This window comes from Salvia splendens, chromosome 19, assembly GCF_004379255.2.
Source record: "Salvia splendens isolate huo1 chromosome 19, SspV2, whole genome shotgun sequence".
NCBI lineage: Eukaryota > Viridiplantae > Streptophyta > Magnoliopsida > Lamiales > Lamiaceae > Salvia > Salvia splendens.
Genome location: NC_056050.1, coordinates 1,232,033 through 1,254,945, shown reverse-complemented (window position 1 = coordinate 1,254,945; position 22,913 = coordinate 1,232,033). Strand labels below are relative to the sequence as shown.

At 35.2% G+C, this 22,913-nt stretch overlaps 4 protein-coding genes across 8 annotated transcripts; 2 read left to right on the top strand and 2 right to left on the bottom strand.

Annotated features, from left to right (window-relative positions):
• Window positions 1–513: 513 nt before the first annotated feature.
• Window positions 514–1,644, top strand: LOC121779478 (receptor-like protein 53). Its single transcript, XM_042176808.1, has 2 exons — window positions 514–1,233; window positions 1,327–1,644. Exons 1-2 carry the CDS (start codon window positions 558–560, stop codon window positions 1,497–1,499), a joined length of 849 nt encoding a protein of 282 aa, XP_042032742.1. The 5' UTR covers window positions 514–557; the 3' UTR covers window positions 1,500–1,644.
• An 895-nt stretch (window positions 1,645–2,539) lies between these two features.
• On the top strand, window positions 2,540–8,507 carry LOC121778757 (receptor-like protein 52). 2 transcript variants are annotated; one of them, XM_042176162.1, is made up of 4 exons: window positions 2,540–3,007; window positions 3,375–3,518; window positions 5,987–6,058; window positions 6,400–8,507. In XM_042176162.1, exons 1-4 carry the CDS (start codon window positions 2,590–2,592, stop codon window positions 8,385–8,387), a joined length of 2,622 nt encoding a protein of 873 aa, XP_042032096.1. In that variant the 5' UTR covers window positions 2,540–2,589; the 3' UTR covers window positions 8,388–8,507. The 2 variants fall into 2 exon arrangements, with proteins under 2 accessions (XP_042032096.1, XP_042032095.1); XM_042176161.1 differs by having other exon boundaries at window positions 2,540–3,286.
• LOC121778758 (pentatricopeptide repeat-containing protein At1g25360-like) lies at window positions 8,012–15,957 on the bottom strand. 4 transcript variants are annotated; one of them, XM_042176165.1, is made up of 6 exons: window positions 13,125–15,957; window positions 12,483–12,759; window positions 12,086–12,143; window positions 9,935–11,175; window positions 9,665–9,755; window positions 8,012–8,147 (listed from the first exon to the last, which is right to left on the bottom strand). In XM_042176165.1, exon 1 carries the CDS (start codon window positions 15,761–15,763, stop codon window positions 13,334–13,336), a length of 2,430 nt encoding a protein of 809 aa, XP_042032099.1. In that variant the 5' UTR covers window positions 15,764–15,957; the 3' UTR covers window positions 8,012–8,147; window positions 9,665–9,755; window positions 9,935–11,175; window positions 12,086–12,143; window positions 12,483–12,759; window positions 13,125–13,333. The 4 variants fall into 4 exon arrangements, with proteins under 4 accessions (XP_042032099.1, XP_042032100.1, XP_042032098.1 ...); XM_042176166.1 differs by having other exon boundaries at window positions 12,086–12,140; XM_042176164.1 differs by lacking the exon at window positions 8,012–8,147 and adding an exon at window positions 9,263–9,542 and having other exon boundaries at window positions 9,665–9,760; window positions 12,086–12,759.
• A 2,904-nt stretch (window positions 15,958–18,861) lies between these two features.
• On the bottom strand, window positions 18,862–20,755 carry LOC121780348. Its single transcript, XM_042177932.1, has 2 exons — window positions 19,792–20,755; window positions 18,862–19,715 (listed from the first exon to the last, which is right to left on the bottom strand). The coding sequence occupies exons 1-2, from the start codon at window positions 20,149–20,151 to the stop codon at window positions 19,116–19,118; spliced, it is 960 nt and encodes a 319-aa protein (XP_042033866.1). The 5' UTR covers window positions 20,152–20,755; the 3' UTR covers window positions 18,862–19,115.
• Window positions 20,756–22,913: the final 2,158 nt, after the last annotated feature.

Below are 22,913 nucleotides of genomic sequence, written 5' to 3'. Positions count from 1 at the left end.
AAAAACTTTTCATATTTAGACTCTGTCTAATTGGGAGGGACGGTCCGAAATGATAAACCGGTCTATTTTTTTTTGGGTAAGGGGAAGTATTAACTAATACTCAGTATAGTATTTCCTCATTCCTATATTAAGTGTTTCATATTTTTTTTGTTCATATCTCATTAATGATTACTATTATTAGTCAAAAAGGTTGCAATTATCAACCCACGTGTCTCACACGCATAATAAAGTTGACGGCAAACCTGTGAATACATATTGAATCAATAATTCAATTAATTATAGACTATATTGACGTGTTTTTTTCCCTTCCTAGTTTCTCATGCGTTAATTATAAACCATATTATGTGATATGTGAAAAACATGGCAGAAAACACATGCTCACACGCACCATGCCACCATCTACTGTGTGAGATTCAAATTATTATAGGGATGGAAATATATATATATATAATTAATACCCTCCATGGCTTGATTCATTATACCAACAACCTCATCACAATATATAGCAATTAAGTAACATTTTCATGGCCACCTCTTTCTAGTTGCCTTTGCAACTCATGCTTTTAACTACAATAAACATCTTCTTCATGCTCACCTCATCTACACCACTAGCCGATTTCACCACCGATCGAGATGCTCTTCTCGCATTCAAAAAAGCCATTACTGTCGACACAAGTGGCGCGTTGAGCAAGAAATGGCTCACCAACACTTCCATCTGTGACTGGGCCGGCGTCTCGTGTGGAATCAAACACCAAAGAGTCACGGGCCTCGATCTCTCCAACTTCGGCCTCCATGGAATCCTCTCTCTACATCTCGGAAACCTAACCTTTCTCCAATACTTGGACGCCAGCTCCAACAACTTCACAGGCGTCTTACCTGCTGAGCTGTCTAAACTACGTCGTTTGAAGCTAGTAAACGCGACATGTAACAACTTCAATGGACAAATACCGAGAGGCATCCTTACAAACATGACAACATTGGAATATATTGATCTGAGGTTTAACAACCTAACAGGCGCTCTCCCAAGCAATATATGCAATAACACTCCGAAACTGAAGAGATTATCTCTCATAATGAATCAAATATATGGAAAAATTCCAAGGAGTATACACAAGTGCAGCAATATGGAGGAGTTGAGCTTGTCAACGAATATGTTCAACGGAAACATACCAACCGAAGTTGGGAATCTTACTATGCTTACACTTCTATCTATATATGATAATGATCTCCAAGGTAACTATACTAATCTACATATAATTAATGAAATGGAGCTTTCACATTGATTTTAACTATTCTAGTTAACTTCATTTTTCCATATTTTGATAGGAAATATTCCATCTTCTATCTTCAACGTTTCGCGTTTGGAATTCATACACCTCGATGGCAATAAACTGTCTGGACGCATACCCACGAATTTGGATAATTTACTCAACCTCCAAGTGTTGTATCTTAGCAACAACAACTTATATCTAAAATACTACTCTTTTGGCGCCGAATAAAAGCTCTATGATCGATGTATAATTAATTCAATGGGGCTTTCACGTTGATTTAACTATTCTTGATGTATACTATAACAGACTCACATTCACAGGTGAAATTCCAACCTCAAAAATGTTTTTCATGTTGGTGATATGAGCATTCTATGTTGAATTCATAAAGGAACTAGTTCCATAAAGACTGTTAAAATTACATTTCAGTAATTTACAGCTCGTACTCATTCTTTTTCTTTTTTCAACCATCTTAAAAATTTTGTACATTAGGAGAATAAAATGATTCCACTATTTGTATTGCTAAAAATATGCACTCATTCATTTTTAGTCTGTCCTACAAGAATATGCACTTTCCAATTTTAGAAACTCTCTTTTCTCTAATGAGATGAGACTTATTCTCTACTAGCAATACTTTAATTATTTTTTCTCTTTACCTCTCTCTTACTTTACCAATTTTGTATTAAAACTCGTGCCGATCCCAAAGTGCATATTGTTTGGGACATAGGGAGTATATAAGAACAAGTAGTATCAAAATATCATCGGATTTTTCCAAAATGTAACTATAGATATAAGAAACAGATAGTATCAAAATAATTATATTTTCATGCCCGGAGTACCACCAAACTGTTGTTTTTCAATTAGATGCATCCATACAAGTGTACTAAGTCCATTGGAAAAATTAGATGCATCCATACAAGTGTACTAACTCCATTTTATGTTTTTGTATTTTATATGTAGAAGTCCAAAAGCAATAGCCAGTTGTCAATAGTTCTTAGCAGTTTTATGGCCATGCATTTAATATGTGGACCAAGTCCATGTTATGTTTTTGTATATTATGTAGACCTAATCCACCTTTTGTTTTTGTATATTATGTGTCCATGTTGTGTTTGCCTGATTTTCTTTTTAGATATTTATGAATATACACGATGCATCTATTTAACAAAAATTGTGAATATGATTGATAATCGTATTCTAGAAATTGTAAACTCTGTGATATATACCACTTCATTTAGCTCACATTGACTACTATTTAATACCTTCTTTTTTAAACCACTTCATCATCATTAGCAAAACTAAATTGCATTTTACTACCACTTTCATGGAGACCTCTTTCTTACTCCCTTTTTCACTCATGCTTTTAATTACTTTAAACATCTTCTTCACCCTCACCTCATCTTCATCACCAACCGATAAAGATGCTCTTCTTGCTTTCAAAAAAGCCATCACAGTCGACACGAATGGCGTGTTGAGCAACAACTGGCTCACCAACACTTCCATCTGTGATTGGGTCGGTGTCTCATGTGGCATCAAACACCACAGGGTCACGGCCCTCAACCTCTCCAACTTCGCCCTCTATGGAAGCCTCTCCCCACATCTCGGAAATCTAACGTTTCTTCTGTCCTTAGACGTCAGCTCCAACTATTTCACAGGCGTCTTACCTGCTGAGCTGTCTAAACTACGCCGTTTGAAGCAAGTAAATGTGACATACAACAACTTCAGTGGAGAAATACCAAGAGGTATCCTTACAAACATGTCTGTATTGGAATATATTGATCTGAGGTTTAACAGCCTTTCAGGCGCGTTGCCAAGTGATATATGTAATAATACTCCGAAACTGAAGCAATTATTGCTTAAAATGAATCAAATCTATGGAAAAATTCCAAGGAATATACATAAGTGCAGCAAGCTGGAGGAGTTGAGGTTGTCAATGAATATGTTCAGTGGAAACATTCCAACCGAAGTTGGGAATCTTAGTATGCTTACAACTTTATCGCTATGTTCTAACGATCTCCTGGGTAATTATATTAATCCATGAATTAATTCAATGAAGCTTTCACATTGATTTTACTATTCTCGTTGACCTCATTTTCCATATTTTGATAGGAAATATTCCATCTTCTATTTTCAACATTTCACGGTTGGAACTCATAGCCCTCATTGGCAATAAATTGTCTGGAAGAATACCCACTAATTTGGACAATTTACTCAACCTCCAAGAGTTGAGTCTTGCCGGGAACAAATTAACAGGTGTGCGCAACAACTTATACCAATCACTTATAACAAAACTAACTTGTTATTTAATTCAATTGAATTTAAAATTTAGGGACATTTTGTATTGTATATGTACAACCACTACTTAAATGCATAACTAGATAACATGAATTTAGTTCATTATAACAGTGTTTTTAGTTCACAACACGAATTTGAAAACAAGGAGTGAAGCAAAACGTCATTATAGTGAACTAAATAACTCACGGAGTAAATATTTCATTATAATTTATAGTGAACTAAATTGCTATTTCAGTGAACTAAAATCGCTCTTAAGTGAACTAAATTAGTGTTCTATAGTTATACTAAGATCATCTCCTAAAAATTATTCTTTCACTTTTTTATCTGTTTCATGTTAAGTTTGGTAGTTTAATCCCAAACAATATGAATTTGTCCAAAATTTGCTGATGCCAAGTATATTTTTACGAGTTTAATCATTTATATTATTGTATTAATAAATATAAAACCTAGTTAATTTTTAGTCCCAAATATTTGCTCAAAGATAACTTTATGATCCTACGCTTTGTTTAGTACTCCATGTTTTGGTCCCAAAAATATGAATTGATCCAAATATTACAAGAAAATAAATTATATTTTTTTGAAAAAAGTTATAGAATAAAATTATTTATTTCTGAAAAAATTATATGAGAAAATAATATCAGAAAACTATACTTATATAAGAAAGTATAATTTATTTTCTTAAACAATATATCACAAAATATAATAATAATTTCTAAAAAAGAATCATATTATCATTTATTTTTTATGAAAGAAATTTCGCATATGTTGCACTTAAAATACAAGAAAAAATAAATTTTATTTTCTGAGAAAAATAGAAAATTTATATAAGAACATACAATTTATTTTGGAAACAAAGTTGTAATAGAAATAATAATTCATATGAGAGTTTCAAAATATAATTTATTTTTGAAAAATTCATATCATAAATATAATTCACATAACAAATCATTAATACTCCCTTTGTCCCAAGAAAGTTGAGTCACTTCATTTTTTGCACTCATTTTGAAAAAATCGTAATGAATAGTTGGAGTGGATAAATAGTAAAGTAAAACCGAAAATAATGTAGAGATGACTCTTATCTACGTTATTCTCGATTTTACTTTACTATTTATCCACTATAACTATTTATTACGATTTTTTCAAAACAAGTTATACTAAAATATAAATCATAATTTTTCAGAAACAATTATATAAAAAAATAAATTATATTTTCTTATATTTTGTTAATTTTTAGTAATTAGTTAACAATATTTTAGTTTTTAATTACTCCCTCCATCTCAAGGAAGATGACCCCTTCCTTGGGCAGTACGAGAATTTATGCAACTTTATTTTGTGTGTGAAGTAGAGAGAAAAATAAGAGAGAGAATATAATAGAGAGAATGGTGTTTTCATTTTGAGTAATGGATCTTCTTAGTTGCGACAAACCAAAAAAGAAAGTAGTAGTGATTAACTTGTGGATGAGGTAAACTTATAGTCATTTAGCGCTTCAGTTAAAAATAAAATCATTTTAGATCAATTCATATTGCTTGGACCAAAATATATCAATTCATATTGCTTGGACCGAAATGTACCGTATATATATTGTGTAGGACAAAAATCTTCGTTTGAGCTAATGTATATGTATAATTTTAGACTTCATTTTTAATGTTAATTAATTCATACTCCCTCTGTATCATAAAAATAAATATTTTTGAATAAGCACATATTTTATGCACAATTAGTAAAGTAAGCTAGAGATGGAAAGAAAAAGTGATTGAACTGTAAAATGAGTCATGCCTTATAATTGTTGGTGTAAAATGAGTCCTACCCAAAAATTATTTTTAAGGAAAAGACTAAAATTAAAATAAATCTTATTTTTTGGAGACGGGTATATATTAATGGCTTGACTTTGACCAATGTTTGAAACGTTATGACTTTAAAATTTACAAAAACGACCCTTCAATTTGAATTATTACATTACGATAGGTGAATTGCTAAAAGAGGCTTGGTAATCTAGTAGACCTTACTTTTTATTGCATCCTTCACCAATATGATATCCGCTTGCATTCCCTCTTCCATATTTAATTATCAAATTTGATTACACACTTTCTCTTCAACATAATCAGTTTTCTTGCAGTCTTACTTTAAACATGTCTCTCACTTGAACAATACCTTTATTTATTTAAGATTAAATTCCAAAATTGATTCTCCCTAGATTTGCTCTAAAAATATTTTTGTCCTAGACACTAAGTTTTTTAACTTCTAGTTTCAAGTTGTGTGTTTTTGTCCATAATTAACAGTTCCGTCAAAAACTAACGACATACTACATTTTGACCAGATTAGCAAGTGAATTATAATTCTAATGAACTATTTTATCCTAATTAATTCTCTGTTTAATTAATCCCGCATGATGGCTTTTAACGTGTACTAACCAATGTTCAACTCAGGTTCCATACCGAAGCAAGTTGGTAACCTCACTTCGTTAAAAATACTAGATCTGGGTAGCAATAAGTTGACAGGTATGCTTACATATGATTCAACATATAGTTTGGGTATTAAACTATAGTTTATTAGTTGCAATAATATCTTTATATTGCCTACAACATTACTCGATGTATGATGTGGTTTGCATCCTAACAGTATCATGATTTGATCACTTATTTCAATTTCATTACTACTTGGATATCAAAATAACTACTTCCTTTGTCCTATCTCAAGTGATTCGTATTCCTCTTTTGATTGTCCCAATTAAAGCGATGCATTTCTTTTTTTTTGACACTTGTCTGTCTTTTAATTTTTGGTTGTGTTAGCAATCTACTAGTTGTTGATTTATAGTATTATAACAGATTCAAGCTCACAGGTGAAATTCCAAACTCTATCACCAATGCCTCTCAGCTTTTTGCTATAGATATGCAGAATAACTCATTCACTGGTCCAATCCCCGACTTCTGTAAATTAAGCCTGCTGGAATTCCTTAACCTCATGGAAAATAATCTGACCGAAGCAGAATCGCCATTTCTCTCGTCTTTAACAAACTGTCGAAATTTGATGATCTTGGGTATTAGTAACAATCCAATGATGAAGAGTATCTTTCCAGCTTCCATGGGGAACTTATCTGCTTCTCTTATCATCTTTTTAGCATCTAACTGCAGCATCAGGGGCTTTATTCCTCCTGAGATTGTAAATCGGAGGAATTTGCTGGCTTTGGATTTATCCGACAATCAACTCACAGGATTCATCCCAACTACATTTCCTATGGGTTGTAAGCTTAAGTTACTCGACTTGAATGGTAATAAGTTGGAAGGAGTGCTACCCAAATCCCTCTCCAATTGTCGAAGTCTGCATCTTCTTCATATTGGAAACAACAGAATACAAGACACCTTTCCAGTTTGGACGGAATATCTCACTGATCTTCGCGTCCTCATATTGAGATCCAACAACTTCAGCGGTACCATTTCTTCTCTCACTTCCAAGGCTAGGCTTCCATTCCCTAACCTGCAAGTTTTTGATGTATCCCATAATGCATTCATTGGCAATCTGCCCCATGAATATCTGAGCAATTTCAAAGCGATGATGGATGTACAGGAGAATCATCGAGGATCATTTTATAGTAATTCATTCACACTAATAGTGAAAGGTTTATATCAAATATTTCTGAGATTAACAAACAGCCCAACAATCGACATGTCATCCAACAAATTTTCAGGCAGTATCCCAAACTCCATTGGAAATTTGAGGAATTTGCAGGTCTTGGATCTATCCAACAATCAACTCGCAGGATTCATCCCAACTACATTTCCAAAGGGTTGTAGTCTTCAGTCAATCGACTTGAATGGTAATAAGTTGGAAGGAGCATTACCCGAATCCCTTTCCAATTGTCGAAGTCTGGAGGTTCTTGATATTGGGAACAACAAAATGCAAGGCACCTTTCCAGTTTGGACCGGAAATCTCTCTGGTCTTCGCGTCCTCATATTGAGATCCAACAACTTTAGTGGTACCATTCCTTCTCTCACTTCCAATACTTCTCTTCCATTCCCCAAGTTGCAAGTTTTCGATATATCCTATAATGCATTCATTGGCAATCTGCCCCATGAGTATTTGATGAATTTTAAAGCGATGATGGATGCACGGAAGAATAGTCAAGGAGAACTATGTCGATGTTCATTTTATACAGATTCATTCACATTAATAGTGAAAGGTTTGGATCTAGAATACAAGAGAATTTTGACAACCTTCACTACAATCGACATGTCATCCAACAGATTCTCGGGCAGTATCCCAAACTCCATTGGAAATCTGAAATCCTTGATATATTTGAATCTGTCTCACAATTGCCTCACACGAGGTATACCTGCATCTCTTGAAAATGTTGCGGAACTCGAGTCGCTGGACCTGTCTTCAAACCGATTGGAAGGGGAAATTCCAACAGAGCTAACAAAGCTCACATATCTTTCTGTGATGAACCTTTCTATGAATAATCTTTCAGGGAAGATACCTCAATCCAGTGGCCAGTTTTCCACATTCGAAAATACATCATATGTTGGGAATTCTGAACTATGCGGATTTCCTTTATCACGAAAATGTGAAGAGCCTTCGCCTCCAGTGATGCTGCAAGAAGAAGAAGATGATGATGATGATGATGATGATTATGGTATTCTAGATGGATTCTGTTGGCAGGCCATTGTTTCAGGGTATGGATGTGGATTCGTAATAGGTGGGATTGTGGGTGGTCTGGTTCTTGGGTATGGAAGGCCTAAATGGTTGTTGGAATGGATCTACAGATTTTACAAGATAGAGAAGAGAAGCCGTAGAAGAAATGTGGCACCACAAAGGAGAAGAAGAAGATAAGAAGGTTGAGCTTCAATGTACATTTACTGTATTGTTGTTTTCTAATATTTATTTGCATGTTATGTTGAACTTACTAAGTGATGTTGTAAATTTATGATGAAATCACACCCTTAGCCCTTAGAGCATAACTAAAATATAATCTCATACTCATTCCTTGATTAAAATACGATAATTTGTTATTCAACTTAATGCCTATTATTATAGTTTCATCATATAATCATCATTTTATGGTAGTCATCAATTTCAATTTTTACTAGATAAATGATATTAATATTTATATTTTTTAAAATAAACAACATTTTCAGTTTGACTAGAAGTGAATATATAGAATATATTGGTTTTTGTAACCACATACTCAAATCCTACATGTTGTCTTCACATATGCAATCCGATCACTCATAAATATGTCTACCTCGACTTGCCTGAGGCGTACACTTGTTATTTGAGTTTTGGATTTTGTTTGAGTAAAAATAAGCGGACAATATAAGGTGGTCTGTATCAATACTCTAAAAGTAGCGAATTAACCTTAACTTTTGTGTATTTCACAATCTCAGTGCTTGTTTGGTAGCCTACATAAGGTTAAGATATATGAGTTATATGGATTATTTAGCTGTTTTGGTAGATAGTCCATGTTAGATCATCAAAGCTCATCTCGGCCCGCTAAAGCCCGAAGCGAATTAGTTCAAAAAGGTGGATTATTTAACATCCTAAAAGAGTGAGATAGCATATCTTTATCTTAAAATTCATCTTAATTAATTATCTTATGTTAATTTAACATATCTACCAAACATACAGCATACATAATAATCATCTAAAATTATGATTTAAATAACAAATTTCATTGAATTTAAATCGTATGGAATAATTACGAAAGATACAAAAAATTATGGTTTTATAAGTTAGGGGAGTGGCAAGAAGCCAACAAAAATTATCATTATTGATTATAATTAAAACAGGAAACAAGCATTCTAATAAAGACCTATATATTTACACCATCATCGAACTCTTTTTTCTATAGAACGATTGTTAAGAGCATTGCTATGAGAGATAGCAAAGATGAATAGTGGGATCGAGAGTGCGAGTCGGGAGAGATGCAAATATATAGAGAGAGTCACACTAGATTGAAATTGGCCCCAAAGTGCAAAGCAAAAAGACCTATTATAAGCCATTGGATCAGAAAATGGAGGGCCTAGATCACGTACTATCATGGTCATTATGCAATGTCATTATAAGGGAATTCATCTCAAATCATAATCTCAATAATATTATGTGCTTACCATCAGAGATTCAAACTTGAGCAGATGCTCCATGGCTCTTGTATCCATAAATCGCAGATGCTTTAGCTTCAATTATTCCTAGACCAATTTTCTGCACTAAAAATATAATTGTCAGCCCGGAGCCATGGCATCCAAAGTGTATGAAACGATGTCGTTGCAATCAAATGGACAAAAATATATGAATTTCCATCTTATTGCAACGCAATCGTTTCTTGAAGACAGTCTGTGTCTTAATAGTAAGCAAGATTTCATAATTAAATTGGGACATACTCGTGTTAGATAGCCGATCTGATACATCAAGTAAAAAGCTCATAGTGATCCTCAGTGAAAGTTGGTTCTAGCTCCTTTCCGAAATTTCTCAGCGACAGAAAGCTTGGGGTGTGGAGAATTGCATTCGCACGAAAATGATTTCCACTACAAGCTTCAAACATCTGAGTCTTCCTAATAGTTTTCGTCTTTTCAGAGTAGTAGAACAGCAGGGATTCTATATATACCATCAGAATGTCACCATCTTCAAAAAATTTAATAGGGGAAACAATCATTTAGTCTCCACAAACGTCGCGATCTTTGTTGATAACATATTCCTTTCTCCAAGATGTGTCAACCCCATATTCTTCCATCACCCAGATGATGATTTATTCTTCAGTTGAATTATCACAAAGGCATAGACTACCCGCCAAAGCCGACAAGCTCCCTAGAGACCCTTCATTCACCAGAGGGGGATGAAAGAAGGTGCTGAAAAGCTCTGTTTCGAGATCAAAGCAACAAATTTGTGGTGGGCTGTTTGGATTTGCCACCAATCAGTGAAGATTTCCATTAAGAAATATCCCAATTGTGTCGAACAGTACCAGGGCAACGGGTATGACGCTTCTCCATGTACGAGCTCCAAGAGTGTACACCTCACAATGAGATTTGGTAAGCCTAATATTAGGCGAATCCTCTGTTTCGAAACTATAGTCATAGACAATCCGAACCACCTTATGTTGGCCAGTCGTTTTAGTCACTCCAAATCCATACGCAACTGTATCAGATGAAGAGTGGGGAGAGTCTAGATACGGACGAAGCTTGATAAAGCGTCGTGTTATAGGGTTGCATACATAAGGTTGGCCGCCGGTCAGAAATAGCAACCCATTAGCTGAACCCCGTATCAGTGCAGCGCGAGGGAAAAGAAACTTGGTGACCGAGCTGTAGCGGAGATGATGGAGTTCAGGATCAAGGTCGTCTTCAAATTCAAAGATTTCGTACGAGTTAGACTCCACACTAGACCGAACAACAGCCATCCCCGGGACTGATTTAGAAATATGTAACTTGACAAAGTTGCGAGTGTCGAGTAGCTTAAGCCATTATTTGCAAACACACTTGCAACGAAAAACAGCTCTAGGGGGGAGCCGTGACAGGATATTGATAGGGATTTCTAACGGTAAATTCACGAAGCATCCCCTCTTCATTTCGAGATTGTTTAGAGGGAATTTCCAGAGTTTAAATGGTTAGAGTATCCAGATTATTGCAGTCTGCAAAATTTATCCCAATTTCTTCATCATTTCTCAAGCCGTATCAGAATGCTAATCGAGTAAATTCAACATTATGAAATCAATTTCTACACAGTTAAAACCTTCTACTATTGAAATTCTAGTAATTTCATGGTATCAATTTCAAACTCCAAAACCTCTGTAGCCAGGATAGGGCTTTCACTAGATATGAGATCAAAATTTGGGGGTAACATTTCTTCATTATTAAGAAGGAATTTCCAGAGTTTAAATGGCCAGAGTATCCAGATTATTGCATTCTGCAAAATTTATCCCAATTTCTTCATCATTTCTCAAGCCGTATCAGAATGTTAATCGAGTAAATTCAACATTATGAAATCAATTTCTACACAGTTAAAACCATCTACTATTGAAATTCTAGTAATTTCATGGTATCAATTTCAAACTCCAAAACCTCTGTAGCTAGGATAGGGCTTTCACTAGATATGAGATCAAAATTTGGGGGTAACATTTCTTCATTATTTAGAAGGAATTTCCAGAGTTTAAATGGCCAGAGTATCCAGATTATTGCATTCTGCAAAATTTATCCCAATTTCGTCATTATTTCTCAAGCCGTATCAGAATGTTAATCGAGTAAATTCAACATTATGAAATCAATTTCGACACAGCCAAAATCTTCTACTAATGAGTTTCTAGTAATTTCATCGTATCAATTTCTAACTCCAAAACATTTCTAGCTAGGATAGGGCTTTCACTAGATATGAAATCAAAAATTTGGGGGTAACATTTCTGCAGTCATCTTCTCACAAAACCAAAATGAAAAAGGCAATCGACTAAATGAATCAAAGCATATTAGAATCCTGAGCTGAAAAGCGAAATTTCTGGATTAAAAAAAAGTAGAATATGCGAGATGTAACTAGCCGAGCAAACTTACCTGCTATGCCGTGAATTCAGATGGCCGATGAGTTACGGTGGCGCCGCTGATGTGACTGCTGAGTGAGTGGTAAAACAAATACACAAATTTCCTTTCAATAAGTAAAAAGAGTAGTGGAGTACTTGCTACAAGTGAGGCGCCCCAAATCGAACATTATTTTGTAAAAATAATGTAATAAATAGTTAGAATAGAGATAAAGTAAAGTAAGTAAGATAATAATGCATATAGACTCTCTTCTATTTTATTCACTCTCTTCCTTTACTTTTTCTTCACTTTAACTATTTATTATCTTCGCAAAACAACCGGAAAAAAAACGCCCCACTTGTAGTTGGACAGAAGGAGTAAATTATTAATAAAATACAATATCAAAACAAAATGAAAAAAATGGACTACTCACTCCATGCCACCATAAATATGCATTGCCTAATTGCTCCATGCCACCATAAATATGCGTTGCGTCTTCTCTGCTACCTTTTTTTTACCTTTCGCGTGCCTAATTGCTCGTTGCAAGTGCCTCCAAGCTACATTGCTCTTTCAACTTCGCTGCATCTTCCTCTCATCTCGTCTCGTTTCTTCTGCTTCCCTTATTGACTCGATCTCATCCCCTTCGCCACGGAGCTCAGGTTTTGAATTCCACACTTCCATAAAACTTCATACTTGAAGAAGTATTTGCTCTGCAATTTCAGTTACTCAATTACAATGAGGCACTTTATCATTATTTTCATCCAAAAAGAAGATCTAAAGAAGGTAGTCTATTTAGACAAACTTCTCCTTGACATAGTTTAGCAAGAAATTATGCAACTAGCTATGCTATGCATTTATCAGTTCCATCCAAGAAATTATTTTCATCCAAAAAAAAGATTTCTATTTTATTACCAAATCGACACAATATATATAGGAGTGTGTTCGAATCCGAACACATATTTATTGCAATTCAGAACTAAGAACAATTATTAAGCCATTGGATTTGAAGCTCTAATGGATACATTTTTATTGCAATTCATTCATTCTACAAAAATGCAGTAATCAGGAGTTGTACCTGGTGCCATGGAACATGGACGTTCGAGAGCGACCAGAAGAATAGACCAACTCTGCAAGTCAAGAAGCAGCGTTTTCTTCACTAAAAGGAGAAACGCAACAAGTAGTCTTGCTTTAGGGGACATGAGAGTTAAGGAGGTGGCAGCAATTCCTTAGATCGAGGATGGCTCGATTGCTCACCCACAATTAAAACCAAGACGCACATTTCCTTCACCAGTAATCACCACAAGAGCATTCGCCATCCTTAAAATGACGAAACCTTTTCACATCTCTTACGATAATCTCTCTACTCTCAGCTTTCGACATGAACTTGATTGCATTGTGGCAGTCCCCACAAATACGCAGGTTCTTGAAGACTCTAATGGTGGCTTCACGAGGAAGCTTCAGGAGTCCATAAACGACCGCCAACTTCTCACTATGAGTGGATAACGACTGCTCCTTTTGTTCCGACACTATATCGTGCAATACATACTTAGTATCCGGAACATATCCCAATTCCCTTAACCTTAAAACGAACACCTCCAAATATTTATACACTTGATGAATCTCAGGGTGCACAGCATCGTCAACCAAAAACACGTGAACCTTCTTCTCAACCTCAAGCCAGCTACACCCCGGCTCCTTCTTAACTCCTCGGTCCCTCATAAATTTACGGACTGTGGCAACACTATCCCACCGCCCTGCAGCGGCAAACATATTAGCCAAAAGGATATACGTGCCATCATGCTTCGGAATCATGTCAAAGAGTTTTTCAGCAGCACGGACGCCTAAGTCCATGTTTCCATGAAGACGGCAGCCAGAAAGCAAAGCCTCCCAAATTTGTGAACCGGCCTCAAAAGGCATGGTCTGGATCACATTTTGAGCTTCGGTTAATCTCCCAGATCGAGCCAACAAATCAACGAGACGTGCATAATGATCTTCACAGGGAGTTATTCCATACACTTCCTTCATGGATTCGAAGTATTTCTTTCCTTCATCAACTAAACCGGCATGACTACAAGCAGAGAGGACTGTGAGGAATGTTATCCTATCAGGCAAAATGTACTCTTCCAACATCTCTTCGTATAACTCCGTTGCTTTGGCCCCATGTCCGTGTTGACCAAGCGCTGCTATCATTGCATTCCACGACACAGAGTCGAGACACGGCATTGTGAGAAACGCCTTGTATGCAGCATCAAGAGCACCACATCTAGCATACATTGTTATAAGAGCATTTCCTGCTGAAAGGCTCGAGTCAAAGCCAAGTCGGATAAGCTGTCCGTGGAGCTGACGCCCTTGTTCCAAAGATGCAAGCACAGCGCAAGAGGTAATAGCGCCTGAAAATGCATAGTCGCACGGCTCAAGCCCACAAGACTTCATCCTATTGAAAAGTTTCAGAGCTTCTTCGCCTAAGCCATGTTGTGCTAACCCTGATATCATAACTGTCCACGATAAAACGTTTTTCTCATACATCTCATCAAAAATGGCTTTCGCCTCGTCAATTTCCCCCACACTCACATAAGCTGATAACATCGCATTCCATGAAACAAGATCCTTGGTGCAAGCGGCATCGAAAATGTTTCTTGCTTGGTGAACTTTACCACACTTCCAATATAAACTGATCAAGGCGTTGGTCACAGAAACCATGAAATCCGTTGGGGGTTTTGCCTCTATCCGAAGAATGTACGCATGAATTTGCTTACCATGAAGAATCAAGCTCCAATCAGCACAAGCGCTCAACGCATTAGTGTAGGTAAAATCATCGTATTTAACCCCTAAAGACTGCATTTTTCTGAACATCTCAAAGACTTTCACAACCAACCCCTCTTGTACATATCCCGAAATCATAGAATTCCACGCCACCACCAAATCTTGATCCATCGAGTCAAAAACTTCTCTAGCAGAATCAAGATCTTTGTTTCTCACATGCCCTGTGATCATCGTTGTCCACGACAGCTTATCCTTTACCGGCATCTCATCAAACAGTTTCCTCGCAGAGGCAAAAAGCGAAGAAGAAGACACGAAGGGAGAAAACGCACACTTGACATAAGCAGATAAGAGTGCATTTAAAACAGAAGTAACCAAACCGCAGCCTGATTTGAGCACAACACAATGCATCTGCTTGCATTGCTCCTCGCGAGTGGCTATAAGGGCCAAAGCTGCAAGCGTGCTTGTGAAAGTGAAACAGTCGGGTTCGAACCTCTTCCGCCTCATTTCATTGAAGAGACGAACGGCAGCATGGCCGTCGTTGCCATGGCAACAGCTCGCGATCATGGCATTGTAGCAGACCGTGTCTCGGATTCTCAGCGGGGTTTTTTCGAATATCTCTTTGGCCAAATTGGGGCTCCCAGAAGCAGAATATGATGCGATCATAGTGGTTCTTGCAACAATGTCTGGTTCGGGAATTTCATCGAACAGTTTCTCTGCGTAGCTCAAACGAGAGGATTTGCTGTAAATGTCAATCAAACGGTTACGAATGTGGCCGCGTGGAATAAAACCGGATGCAATCATGTGGGCATGGATGCCGGCGGCGATATGGTGGCCGGAAGGGCCGCGCTGGTGGCATAGAAGAAGCTTGGCAGCGTAGTTATTGGCCAAGGCACTGATATCCACCGTTTGCCGGAGTATTTGAATGGGATATACAGCTTTTGCGGCGGACATCAGTATAGCCGAAATTCTTGGAGATTCAAACGCTCAAAATCATGAATCCGGCGGCGAGGCAGCAGTGTTGTGGATTTGTTAAAAATTTTAGAATAAATATTCATTTCCAAAAAATAATGAATATTTCTAGTTATTATTTTTTCTAACACATCAAAAGCCCAACTAATTTTATTTTTCAATGAAATTAAAATTTTGTGAATATTCGGAATTTAAATATAAATATGATAAAATAATAAAAAATTAATGAAGACAGAATGAGTATCAATTTACAAAAATTAGAAATGGGCCAATTTTATGGAGTACTATGATGAGAATAAAAAAATAGAATATTGTTTGAAGATGGAATGAGTATCAATTTAATGCGACTAATAATTCAAATTTTACATATTACTCAATATATGAATTTTTTATTGAAAATACACATTAATTTTCGCAACATAAATGTAGAACAAAGAAGGACACTAAATTCGATAGGATATTGTACAGGTATCAATTTTATTATTTTACACTTATTTATACTAAATTAAATACTATTATCTATCATTAAATTTCAAATTAAATTTTTATTCTGATTTATTCAAAATGAATTCTTAATACTGTATGATTACATTGGGCCTTTTTATTCACATGGAATGGACCTTGATGTACGTAAATAATGGTATTTTCTTTAACGACTTCAATTCTAATGTTAATTGGGCCAACAAATGATTCTTTTTGGGCCAATTCTTTTTGGCCTCTCATTTAATATATCTAGCACAATAGGGAGTACTAAATTAAATTAATTTAATTTGTTTTAGACATTAACTAGGTATCTTCTTTTCTAATATTGTTTATGTTATTCTTTTATAAATAAAGGACTAACACAATGATGTGGACCCTCTATATCTCCATAAAGTGTCGATTCATTACTTGCTTTCATGTTTTGCTCTATTAAGAAATTTGATTTATTTAAAAAAATTTAATGAGCAACACACCTAATATGTTCAAATGGAGTGTAAACTATCCTCTTATTATATGGAGCATAATAGTAGTTACGTGGCAACAAAATTTGATTTAAATTGATGGCGTAACGTAAAGAAATAGTAGTAGTAATAATTTTGTGATGTTTGTCATTTATTTTACTTACTAGAGTGTTGATTGATTATGATATTTTAATTTTTAAAAATGTCGAAAGACTAGAAAAGCACCTAAACTTAGTTGCCTCCAATCTTTTCTAGAATTCACTAGGGCTATCAAAGCACACCAGTTGAATCTTTTAGGGGTAATTCTAATTTTATAAATATATTACTATTATTTAATTAATTAAATTTGAGGATAATGACTTTGTAGCATATCATTTCTTTAGTTCTTTAATGCTATAACTTATTAATTTTACATCAATGTTATTCCTCTCAATTAATTGTAAGATTAATATTGAAAATTATCGAAAAACTAATTGTGAATTGTGAATATCCTAAAATCACCTACTATTACCGTGCACTTTTTTATCATGTTCTTCTTAACTCCATCCCTACAAAATGAACTAAAAATTGAAATACAAGACGTGGCAAAGCAAATTATTATAAAAAAACACAATCAAGATAAAGCATTAGTTAGATTATGGAGTAATTTATAAACATGGTTTGATTGGTTTCCAAACCACCAACACAACATTGCAGTTATGATCCACAGTTGCCAAGTTTTGACTCCACAATTATACCCATTTTTTAAAAAAAAAAATTTAAGCAATGATTTAAAAAAGATTAAAAATTAATTCAAGTAGTGCATGAATTTCCGGCTAAGGGACAAAAAGCATGAGATCCGGTTTAGCAGGTGAAGAAAGTGACTCACAAAAAATCTTTTTTCATACTACTATAATGCTGCCCTCCACAATCCCACCCCAAAAAGAGGAAGAAATTTGAAACATGACAACAACAAAAAAAATAGTCTTGGAATTGATGTGTGTTTCTTGTCTCTGTGTGTGTGAGAGAGAGAAATTTCATCATCAAATCCATTTGAACTGAAACAGACAAAAGCTTCACAGAGTGCAAACAAATGAAAATGTGAATCTGTTTATTTATCCCTACTGTCCAAACTCCACTTTCATCATTTTTATTCTACTGGAATTATCAGTGAATGTCACACCTGCCTAAGTGTAGTAAATTGATTTTAATTTATTTTTTGAGGAATGGGGAAAAAAAAGACAGCTAACTTGTGGTAAAATAATGATCAAGATTTGACCTTTTTTGTCCCCTCCCCCTTGTTTGTGTAATAAGAAGCTTCCATTCCACTTTTATCACTGCTCTCTCTTTTATGGGAAACAGAAACATAAACAGAGAAGAAGCTGCTTTTTGCTTGGTTCAAATCTGCTCCTGTTTTGTGGGCATTTCCAGCTCAACTTTCTTTCAAATTAAATTGGGAAAATTGAAGCCTCATTCTTGATTATTTTAAAATGTTGTTTTTTTCCCTCTTTGGGGATGTCGATAGAAAAGGCCTATTTAGCACCCCCTCCATATTTAGACTTGCTCTAAGTCGAACACAACTTATTAACGACACAAATGTGGTCCACTTCATTCAAACAAGACCCGTAAAAGAACACGATAAACTACTTCACAAGAGAGTTTCCTCTCATAAGTCTAATTCTTTATGTTTAAAGATTAGTACTCAAATAAATCAAAACTAGTAAGATTAGTAATAGTATAATTAATTAATAAAAACAATATTTCATTCATCCACGGTATATATATATTTAAGACAGAATAAAATATGAGAGAGATATATAGAAAAAATATGCAAAATAACACTCGTATTGGTTAAATGTGACACGTGTATACAATTTGGAAAATCAATTCATTTTTCGTATTAAATTAGTTTTGGCAAGCAACCGAATTAAAAACATGCAATTATTTTTTATGACCGAATGTAGTACTAATATTAATAATAAAGGACCACATGAACTCATCATGAAATGATTATCATACTATAATAACACGTACTATATGATAAACTCGATACTAATCTTTTACTTTTCTGCGTTTCGTATCATGCTTTCTTGTCGTATCTAAAATTGTCAGCCTCTAAAAAAGCAAAAACTCCATAAAAACATCTGGAATCGAACATTTTTGGCAAAATTTAGTAGAAATCCAAAATTTCTACTTTCAAAATAATTTTTCAGCATTTTACGATATATACTAAAATACAATAAGAAACAACATTGGGAAAATGGGTAAAAAAAACTAGACAAACATAAATTACAACAAGAAGCTACAAATCTAACCTACTCTTACCATTTTTCATTTTTTGCTTTTCTTCTTCCCATTTCTTGAAATTAAAAAAAGAAAAACTACCATTTTTTTCTCCAGATTTTTTTTCTCTATCTATGGCTGCATAAATCCAAGAGCTTCTTCCTCCCTTCAACAATGTCATCGAAGAAATCATCAAGCTGCCCAACAATATTCTCAGTCCCACTTCTCAAATTCCCAAAATACCCCTTCAGATTCTCCACTCTCTCTCTAACCCCAATTTCCGATTCCCACTCCACGATCCCCTGCGCGCACCGCTTCTCCAGCTCCGCCCTCAGCTCCTCCATCGCCGCCTTCGAGCGGCGGAATTCGTACATCAGGACCCCCGCCCGCGCCGCCGGCTGCCCGATCTCCGCCGCCACCCGCCGCTGCAGCCGCGCCGTCGACATCGTGAGGCTCGATCCGAACAGGACGTCGTCGTAGCCGCTGAAATTGGGGGAATTCGATTCCGGCCAGAAATAGACCAATCCGTTGAACAGAATCGTCAATAGGAGGGAGCTCACATTCCTCATTGCGTAGAGCACGCCGCGGAATCCGTTGAATCCGTGCAGGCGTGGCTCACTCGCGTCGAATTTGAGGGATAGAGGTTCGATTCTCGTCTCCGTCAGCGACCGGTTTTCCTCCTGCAGCCCTACTGCATCCCTCCTGCATCCTGATATCGCGCGGATCACCTGTTCGACGAAATGCCGCAGTTAATAAAAATCCAATCTTTATCCATGATTTGGGTTTTTAGGGGCTGTGGATTACCTGGCGAGAGAGCTGGGGGCTCAAATGGCGATGGCTGTCGAGGGAGGAGATGATGTTTAGGCCGGCGGAGTAGTAGTTTTCCATGCCAGAAATCCCAGTTTTGAGGATTTGGCAAACCTCCCAAAGCTTGGAGCTTTCATCCATGTATTCATCAAGCCATTTCTCACCCACTGGTAAGTGGAGTTTTTGGACCAAAATGGTGAGCTGGTTGTGGGAGGATCTTAGGAGGGAGAGGACTCTTTGGAGGAATTGTATCGACATGAAGTTGCTCGATAGAAAAGCTCGTTCGAGATCGTCTATGCCTCGAGTGAGGAAGTTGTAGAAGCCATTGACAGAGTTGGTTGAAGAAGCATCCATCATAGGAGGGAGGAGGGAGGGAAGAAGAGGTTAGAATTTAAAAGGGGGTGAAGAGTGAAGAGGATGGAGGAGGAGAATAGTTGCAAAGATTGTGGTATTTAAATTGGTGGAGAGGGTGAGAGAGAGAGAAGGAATGGAAGGAAGGAAAATCAAATCTTGGAAGCTCACAGGTTTCTAAGGTTGAAAAGGATTGTTGGGAGCAATGATGAGTGTTTCCTATAGAGGGGAAAGGATGATTAGTAATCTGCCATTTTCATAGTTTAATGGGAAGGAAAAAAGAAGAAAAGGGAAACTTGAGGGAGATGAAATTGTCTTTTGGAGAGAGAGAGGGAGAAGAAGGGCTTTGTTTTATGCAACAAAGTGGTTTATCATTATTGATTATGTGGAGATGGGAGGAAACAAAAAGGAAAAAGAAGATAAAAATTGCTAAAGTTGTGTATGTGACATTTATTTATATCTTGGCCCTTTTCTACTAATCTTATTTATGATGTTAGATTGAGTTCATTGTGTGGTAATATCATGTTGACTTGAATTGAAAACATTGATTAGTAGTAACTTAGTGCTAACCTCACCTCATATTGTATTTTCTTACTATGTTTTACTACAAGATTTTAGTTTCCTTTTTTTCTTCCTCGAGCAACTGGAATTGTTCCTTCAATACCCTCTATTTTCATTGAAATTTGTGGATTTTTGTTTCCTCCTAGATATAGTAGTCTTTGCCTTGTCTTTAGTTTAATTTCTTGTGTTCTTTTAAAGGGGATTTTGGAATGATGGGATTCTTTGTATTAGCATTTTGCACCTTTCTACTATGCAAGAAATCAGTCTTTTTAGGCCACCCAAACTCATTCTTACTTTCTTTTTTTAATTTGGGTTTCTTTATTTTTATTTTATTTAATTTAATTTTCATCTTCATCATATGATTCTCTCATTTATTGGTCGTACAATGTATAATGCTCCCCCTAGAGCTTACAATGAACAAACCCACATGATTCTTGAAGCACTCCATTTGATGAGTGGCCCCCTTCACCCTTCAATCATCTTTTATGGAGGCCTATACCACCCCTTATTGCTAATGGAATTCTCACTTGATTTACATAGTAAAAGGAAAGGCATTCTCATAATATGTATATATATGAGTATGCTTCTTTTTGTTAGTGTTGATAATTATACAAAGATCAATAGTGTAGATTGATAAACAGATTGGAATGAGCTACTAACTAGTGGCCATCTTTGCCATACAATTGAATGTGGAGTGGAATAAAAATAGCAATATATGTGTTGAGCACCTATTCAGCTTAGCATTCAAAAAAATTTGTCAAAAATTGTTGAGATAGTGTAAAATTAAAAAGAAATTAACTTTAAAGCTCTGTAAGCCTAGTACTACCCATATCACCAACTGATTTTGAAAGATAAGTTGGTTTTGAAAGGGAATATAGATAGAGTTTGGCTAATTTTTTATTCATGTATCAAGTACGTTTTAATTAATAAGACTGTGCCTAATCTTCATAAAATCTAATGGAATTTAACATAGCATCATAAGTTCTAACATGCTATCATTGCAAGGCACATGCTCGAGTTGAATGTGTTATTGGCAGTGACGTATATGAGAGATCGTGTTAAGATATTATCAAATAAAGGACTCACATGTCAGGGAACGCGTTGAGAATTGAGATATTCACATGTAGATTGTCCCACATTGAAAATATAAAATAAAAAGTGATCATGGTCATGGGATAAAACATTTTTCTTCCAACTTCTAGATCGAGGGTTCAAGTAACTATGGACACAAGTAAATAGCAATCTCTAAGTATGTTTTAATAAATGAGATTTACACTTTAACTCGGGTAAATTCTAACCAAAATTATTGTTCCAATGCTTATTTCTAGCCTAGTTGTCTAAGTGGGAAGTTGAGGGGAACGAGAATTCTTGAAATTTTATATGGTTGATTTTTATTTAATTAAGAAAAATGTGACTTTTGAGAAGAGGGTGGTCGTGGGTTTTTGGAGAATGGGACATCAGAGGATGTTGGTCCTTTGAGATTTTGTTGGAAAGTGTATTAGTGAGAATGGTCCAATGTTTAAGGCCGTTGATTTGGGTGCCCCTTTTCCTTTGCTGCCCACATCACCTACATCTAATTATAGGATGAATCTTCTTTTAAGTATTTAGTAATAGAGTGATGATAAACAACCAAATTTTGTACCATGAAAAAAAGTTATACTATTAGTTATTTGATGTATTAATTATATATTAAAATAATAAATGTAGTTAGTGGAAAAGTTAAAAAGATTTGATCAGTCTTTAGCCTCATTTTTAATTTTTTTTTAATATTTAAATTACCTCTATATTACTTTTTTTCAAATTTGAATTAAAATATGCATTAATTATATTTTATGATTTCGAAAAAGTAAAAAATTTATATAAAAATCATTAATATATGACCACAAAATTATGCACGTTCCATGTACTATATATGCACCCATATGTTTTAATTATATGTATAAAGTAACCGATTTTTTCTCAAATAAACCAGTTTTTTGTTGTACAAAATTTGGTCACATAGATTTATTGTTACTAATATTATAGTTTACCAAATAATTTTATAGGGTGATGATAAACAACCAAATTTTGTAAAATCAAAATAAGGTTACATTAATGATTTGATGTATTAATTATATATTAAAATAATAAATGTAGTAAGTGGACAAGTTAAAAAGACTTATTAGCTTTTAACCTCATTTTTTATTTTTATATTTGAATTTCCTTTC

Bases quoted from the DNA above. Each gene is read 5' to 3' on its own strand.
- LOC121779478 (XM_042176808.1), top strand. From the start codon at position 558: ATGCTTTTAACTACAATAAACATCTTCTTCATGCTCACCTCATCTACA. The intron at 1,234-1,326 runs GTAACTATACTA...ATATTTTGATAG, and splicing joins ATATGATAATGATCTCCAAG to GAAATATTCCATCTTCTATC.
- LOC121778757 (XM_042176161.1), top strand. From the start codon at position 2,590: ATGGAGACCTCTTTCTTACTCCCTTTTTCACTCATGCTTTTAATTACT. The intron at 3,287-3,374 runs GTAATTATATTA...ATATTTTGATAG, and splicing joins ATGTTCTAACGATCTCCTGG to GAAATATTCCATCTTCTATT. The intron at 6,059-6,399 runs GTATGCTTACAT...TCAAGCTCACAG, and splicing joins GGGTAGCAATAAGTTGACAG to GTGAAATTCCAAACTCTATC.
- LOC121778758 (XM_042176165.1), bottom strand. From the start codon at position 15,763: ATGTCCGCCGCAAAAGCTGTATATCCCATTCAAATACTCCGGCAAACG.
- LOC121780348 (XM_042177932.1), bottom strand. From the start codon at position 20,151: ATGATGGATGCTTCTTCAACCAACTCTGTCAATGGCTTCTACAACTTC. The intron at 19,716-19,791 runs GTAATCCACAGC...TTCGTCGAACAG, and splicing joins GCCCCCAGCTCTCTCGCCAG to GTGATCCGCGCGATATCAGG.